The 6,943-nt window shown below is 41.0% G+C and overlaps 2 protein-coding genes across 2 annotated transcripts; both read left to right on the forward strand.

Moving 5' to 3' along the window:
• The first annotated feature begins 123 nt into the window (after positions 1-123).
• Positions 124-894, forward strand: LOC113862072. The gene has a single exon (XM_027495225.1). The coding sequence runs from the start codon at positions 124-126 to the stop codon at positions 892-894; it is 771 nt and encodes a 256-aa protein (XP_027351026.1).
• A 4,472-nt stretch (positions 895-5,366) lies between these two features.
• On the forward strand, positions 5,367-6,441 carry LOC113863483 (BON1-associated protein 2). Its single transcript, XM_027497082.1, has one exon. It carries the CDS (start codon positions 5,494-5,496, stop codon positions 6,244-6,246), a length of 753 nt encoding a protein of 250 aa, XP_027352883.1. The 5' UTR covers positions 5,367-5,493; the 3' UTR covers positions 6,247-6,441.
• Positions 6,442-6,943: the final 502 nt, after the last annotated feature.

The raw sequence follows: 6,943 nt of genomic DNA on the forward strand, positions 1-6,943 counted from the left end.
TTCTTTGTTTCTCTTGTAAGTCTATATAATGCCTTTGTTTTCTTTAATAAAATATCACTTTCAACCTCATATTCCACATTTGGTATCAGAGATTGAACCTGTGTGAGAAAGTGATCGAGAGAGATGTCTGAGAGATCTGAAAAGTTCGTGCAGCCAACCATCTCAAAATTTGATGGCCATTACGATTTCTGGTCCATGACGATGGAGAATTTTCTGAGAAGCAGAGAATTGTGGAGCCTGGTGGAAGATGGGATTCCGGCGATCAGAACAACACAGGCGAGTGAGGTGCAAAACAAATCTGTAGAAGAGGCGAAGTTGAAGGATTTGAAGGTCAAGAATTTCTTGTTCCAGTCCATTGACAGAGAGATTCTGGAAACTATTCTTGACAAAGATACCTCTAAGACGATCTGGGAATCCATGAGAAAGAAGTATCAAGGCTCTACAAAGGTGAAAAGGGCGCAATTGCAAGCTTTGAGAAGGGAGTTCGAATTGCTGACCATGAAAGAAGGAGAAAAGATCGACATTTTCCTAGGAAGAACCTTGACGGTGGTGAACAAGATGAAGGTGAATGGTGAATCAATGGAGCAGAGCACGATCGTGAGCAAAATTCTCAGATCGCTAACCTCGAGATTCAACTATGTGGTGTGTTCGATTGAGGAATTGAATGATCTGAGCACGATGAGTATCGATGAATTACATGGCAGCCTACTTGTCCATGAGCAGCGATTGAATGGATATGTGCAAGAAGAGTTGGCATTAAAAGTGTTTCAAGATGAAAGACCTGGTAGAGGAAGAGGTCTCGGAAGTTCCGAGAAGGATGCGATAGAGGAAGAGGAAGAGGAAGAAATGTTGTCGATCGTACTATTATCGAGTGCTACAAATGTCACCAGTTAGGGCACTATCAGAACGAGTGTCCTGAATGAGAAAAGAAGGCGAATTATGTTGAACTAGACAAAGAAGAAGAGCTACTTTTAATGTCTTATCTTGAGAAACATCGGACAAACAGAGAAGAAGTTTGGTTCCTTGATTCCGGGTGCAGCAATCATATGACCGGATGCAAAGATTGGTTTTTCGAATTGGAATAAGGTTTCAATCGCTCTGTGAAACTTGGAAACGACATAAGCATGTCGGTGGTGGGAAAAGGAAGCGTGAAAATACAAGTTAACAGAGCCACCCAAGTCATACCTGAAGTTTATTATGTCCCGGAGCTCAAGAACAATTTACTAAGCCTTGGACAATTGCAGGAGAGAGGCTTGGCAATTTTGATTCATGATGGAACCTGCAAAGTATATCATCCCGAGAAAGGTGCAATCATGGAGACTAATATGAGTGGAAACAAGATGTTCTTTCTTCTAACATCCAAATTGCAAAAAAACACGATGTGCTTAAAGACAGAAGAAGTGATCAAGAAGGAGACGAATTTGTGGCATCGCCGTTTTGGGCATTTAAACCAAGAAGCTCTAAAACAACTTGCACAAAAGAAGATGGTTATTGGGTTGCCGATGCTGAAGTCCACGAAGGAGATATGTGCGGTGTGTCTGACTGGAAAACAACACAGAGTATCAATGTCAAAAAGGAGCCTCTGGCGTGCATCAAGACAGCTGCAGCTGGTGCACTCGGATATATGTGGTCCGATTACACCAATTTCACACAGCGGAAAACGGTACATTGTGACTTTCATTGATGATTTCACTAGAAAAACTTGGGTTTATTTTCTTCATGAAAAATCAGAGGCACTCATCACCTTCAAGGCTTTCAAAGCAAGTGTTGAAAAGGAGATTGGAACCTTCATCACTTGCATGAGGACAGACCACGGAGGGGAATTCACGTCCAATGAATTCGGAGAGTTTTGTAAAACTCATGGTATCACCCGACAATTGACGGCTGCATTTACGCCACAACAGAACGGAGTGGCAGAGAGGAAGAATAGAACGATAATGAATGCGGTACGATCCATGCTGAGTGAGAGGCAAGTCCCAAAGGAGTTTTGGTCTGAAGCTACAAGATGGAGTGTGCACATCCAGAATCGATCTCCAACAGCAGCAGTAGAAGACATGACACCGGAAGAAGCTTGGAGCGATTCAAAACCTGAGGTGGAGTATTTTCGTGTCTTTGGGTGCATAGCATATGCGCACATACCTGATCAGAAGAGGAGAAAACTAGATGACAAAAGCAAGAAATGTGTTTTTCTCGGAGTCAGTGAGGAATCGAAAGCATGGAGGCTGTATGATCCGGTTATGAAAACGATCATGATAAGCACAGATGTAGTGTTTGATGAAGAGAAAAGCTGGGATTGGAATAAAACCGGTTTAAAAGAGAAAATACTCGACTGTGGAGAAGAACAGAATACAGAAGAGAGAAAAGGTGACATGGTTTGTTCTCCATCAACTGCGAATTCGTCGCCTTCTGGTTCATCTTCGTCTTCCGCATCTGGTGGCAATTCGACACCGCCAAGCCCAATCTCTTCATCATCTTCATCAAGATCGATTGAAAGAGAAGTGGTTGTAGGCCCGCGAGTAAGGAGAACACCAGGTTATTTGGCTGATTATGTCACGGGTGAAGGAGAAGATGAGGAAGAAAGCTTATCAGCCATGCTATTGATGATGATGACAGAAAACGATCCAGTCAAATTCGAAGAAGCAGTGAAAAACAAGGTGTGGAGAGAAGCAATGAGAAACGAGATCGAATCGATCGAGAAAAATAACACATGGGAGCTAACTACCTTACCTGCAGGTTTTACACCAATTGGAGTGAAATGGGTATATAAAACAAAACTGAATGAAGATGGTAAAGTCGACAAATACAAGGCGAGGTTGGTGGCAAAGGGATATGCTCAGTGTTATGGCATAGATTATACCAAAGTCTTTGCTCCGGTGGCGAGGCTCGATACCATTCGAACTATACTTGCGGTTGCAGCACAATTAAATTGGGAAATCTTTCAATTAGATGTCAAGAGTGCATTTTTACATGGGGACCTAAAAGAGAATGTGTATGTGCGACAACCGGAGGGATTCATAAAGAAAGGAGAAGAGGAGAAAGTGTACAAGCTGAGGAAGGCATTGTATGGACTCAAACAAGCTCCGAGAGCTTGGTACAGCCGTATTGAAGGACATTTCTTGGATGAGGAGTTTGAGAGGTGTCCGAGCAAGCATACTCTATTTACCAAGACGAAAGGAGGTAAGATTCTCATTGTCAGCTTGTATGTTGATGACTTAATATTCACTGGAAATGATAGAGCTATGTGTGATGAGTTTAAGAAGTCGATGATGATGGAATTTGAGATGTCAGATCTGGGAAAAATGAAACATTTGCTTGGGGTAGAGGTGAAGTAGAGTGTTAATGGTTTCTTTATTTGTCAAAAACGGTATGCTCGTGAAGTTTTAGCAAGGTTTGGAATGGAAGAAAGCAATGCTGTTAAAAATCCAATTGTGCCGGGAACAAAGCTCACAAAAGATGAGAATGGCGAGAAGGTGGAAGCAACTACATTCAAGCAATTGGTTGGGAGTCTTATGTATCTAACAGTGACCAGGCCGGATTTCATGTATGGAGTATGTCTCATAAGTCGATTCATGGCAAATCCAAGGATGTCACATTGGCTTGTTGCGAAGAAGATCTTAAGATACTTAAAAGGTACAATTGAACTTGGAATCTTTTACAGGAGAAGTGAAAGCAGCAGTACGAGACTTATGGCATTCACAGATAGCGACTACGCCGGCGATCTGGATGACCGGAGAAGCACAACAGGATGTGTGTTTTTGATAGGGTCCAGTGCGATTTCTTGGGCATCGAAAAAGCAACCTGTTGTTGCCCTTTCCACCACTGAGGCCGAATATATTGCCGTTGCCTTTTGTGCTTGTCAATGTGTGTGGATTAGAAGGATCTTAGAGAAGATTGGAGCAAAAGAAGAGTCTGCAACTGTCATTCATTGTGACAATAGTTTGACAATTGCTTTGTCCAAACATCCAGTCCTTCACAGGAAAAGTAAGCATATCGAAGTAAGGTTTCATTATCTCAGAGAGTTGGTGAATGGCGAAACTGTTAAGCTGGAGTATTATGCAACAAAAAACCAAGTTGCGGATATCTTTACGAAGCCGTTGAAGCTGGAGCAGTTCGAGAAGCTGAGAGCATTACTTGGAATTGTTAACTTGTCTGAAGTAAGCTTAATTAAGGAAAGTTAAGCTTAAGGGAGGGTATGTTGGAGTTTGAACTTGTCTTAGTTGAATAAGTTATCTACGATTACGTAGTGGAGTCTGTTTCCTAGTTCTTAGCTATAGTGGAGTCTATTTCCTAATTTTTAGCTTACTTCTGCTATTTTTTTATTTCTCTTGTAAGGCTATATAATGCCTTTGTTTTTTTTAATAAAATATCACTTTCAATCTCATATTCCACAACGAGTTCCAAATTGTACGTTAAAATTTGGTCAAGTTTGAAAAAACAACTATGTAAAAAAATCATTGGAGGAGAAAATGGATGATTTCTGCGGGTAAAAATATCAAAATGCTTTGGTCGTTTAGTGCACTTCACAGGTTGATCAAAAGAAATGTCTAATGCACTCTAAGACTTGAAGTAATGAGAAACAACTTCGATGGTCGTGGGTGGAAGAAGTCAAAGACTTGAGTGAAGTTAAGAAAAAGAAGAGTAAGGTAAGAAAAGAAGTGACTTTTTTTTTTCACAAGAACTTTTTCCTATGCAAAGTTTTAAAATAAATAAATAAATAAATAAAATTCTACAATAGCAAGTGTTTTTTTTTCGTATCTACATGTGAATGGTATGTAATAAATGTGTAAACTAATCGTTTCCTTTTTATAAAATTAAAAGGGTATAGGATTCGAGGCTTGGTTGGTAATTTGTCAAAGCTGAATCCTAATAATAGTGCTTACCCAGAACATGAACTTGATCATTTTGAGAAAGGACTTGTGTTAAGACTTAACATCAACCAGGCACCGGCAATTACCTAAACAGAACCGATATTAAATAACATGGGAGAAAATTATCTAAAGTGCCAAAAAAATATTACCTAAGTTTCATATTTTAATAAATTTGTAAAATAACAAATTAAAAGGTAGAAAAAAAATAAAAATTTAACCTTTAATTATTGTTATTATTATTATTATTATTATTATAGTTGTGTAGTTCAATTTAGTTGCGATGTGAATAACAAGTAATAAGGCGGCTTTCACTGATGACCTCACCCTAAACGCTGATTAGTTATTTACAGCTAATATTCACATTTAAACCCTAACAAATAACTAATAACTAATACTAAAAAAATTAAAAAAGGAAATAAATATAAAGGCGGGTCCCACACTTGTTCTCTCTGAAACAACGGCCTTTTCTTTCTCTCTCATAAGAACTGATCAGCGCCTCTTTCTTCCGCCGGAATCACAACCACCGATTCTTTCTCGCTCCATCATGCCTTTAATCTTGCCGGAGAGTCAAGAAAGAATCAACATGGTGTGGTAAGGAAGGTTCTAGAAAGAGAAAGAGAGAGCAATGCCGACGCCGGCGAAGACGCAGAGAGTATTGGAGATCAACTTGATCTCAGCACAAGGCCTCAAGTCCCCTTCGTCTCCACGGCGAAGCCTCCAAACCTACGCCGTCACATGGATCGACTCTTCCACCAAGCTCCGAACCCGAGTCGACAAAGTCGGCGGCCAGAACCCTACCTGGAACGACAAGTTCCTCTTCCGCGTCACGCCGGAGTTTCTCGCCAGCGAAACCTCCGGCATCTGCGTCTCCATCTACGCCGTCGGAACCTTCTGCGACCACCTCGTCGGCACCGTCAGGTTCCTCGTCAGCAACATTCTCTCCTCCGAGCCTGACGACGCCAGAACCCCCTGCTTCAGCGCCTTCCAGATACGGCGGTCGTCGGGGAGATTCTACGGCGTGATGAACATCGGCGCCATGGTGATAGACGGATCGGGATTCCCGGCGCTGGAGAAGATATCGGCGATAGGGTACCGCGACCTGATGGGAGAGAAGATACAACAGCGGCGGAAAAAGAGGGCGCAAGAGAAATCGAAGGAAGAAGAAGGTTGGAGTGAATCCTGTGAGAATTCTTGCACGGATTCGATGGAGGAGGGAGAGGGAGAGTCGTCGACGTCGTCTTCGTCTTCGCCGAGAACGACGGCGTTGAAGGATTGGAACGGAGTGAGGGAATTGGCGGGAAACAAAAGGTTGACTTTGACAGCTTCGGGATTCTTGTGCTGTTTGGTGGCACAGAGAAGTGTCTCTATGGAACGCTAACTAATAATCATAATCAACTACGATCCACGGTGCAGATTCTAAGTCAAAGTCAAAGTCAAAGTCAATCCTTTTTTTTCTTTTTCTCTGTTCTTCTTATGTCATTTCTCCTCTCAGAGTCCCTGTTGTTGTATAGTGTCCTTACACTCTCCTCTTTAAGTCTTTAGCTGTTGCCTTTCAATTCATATTCTCAAGTTTTGAAGCAAAACAATATATTCTTTAGAGTTTGTTAATTTGATTTTTTTTCCCCATCAAATGATAAATATGACCGAGGATCAGAATGGTGGTGAAATTGATTTTTAGTCCTGCTTCATAGATCCATCTCAATTGCATAAGTACTAGCTAGTTTTGATAACATAAGTTTGAATCTTGGCTAGAAATCAAACTTAGATTCCGTGGCTTATTTATTTGGTAATAACCATTAACCAAGAAACATATCTTTGTTTCGTTCATAGTTGATTTGTGTTTCTTTTCAGTCGATTTAGTCCAACTATAGGGTTGGGCCATTCATGGGTCATTTCTGAATCATTTTGCTTTTCTCTAGTTAGTACTATGCATCAAGTACTTCGAACCAAGTACAAAATCATAGGCCCACCAATATAGGGGACAAAAATATAAATATGGGGTTTCCTAATCCTAAAATTTATGGGTTCCATGTACCCCTCAAAAGTAAAACTGTATCCCATGGGCCATAAGGACA

This window comes from Abrus precatorius, unplaced genomic scaffold (genome assembly GCF_003935025.1).
Source record: "Abrus precatorius isolate BTA unplaced genomic scaffold, Abrus_2018 Scaffold3, whole genome shotgun sequence".
NCBI lineage: Eukaryota > Viridiplantae > Streptophyta > Magnoliopsida > Fabales > Fabaceae > Abrus > Abrus precatorius.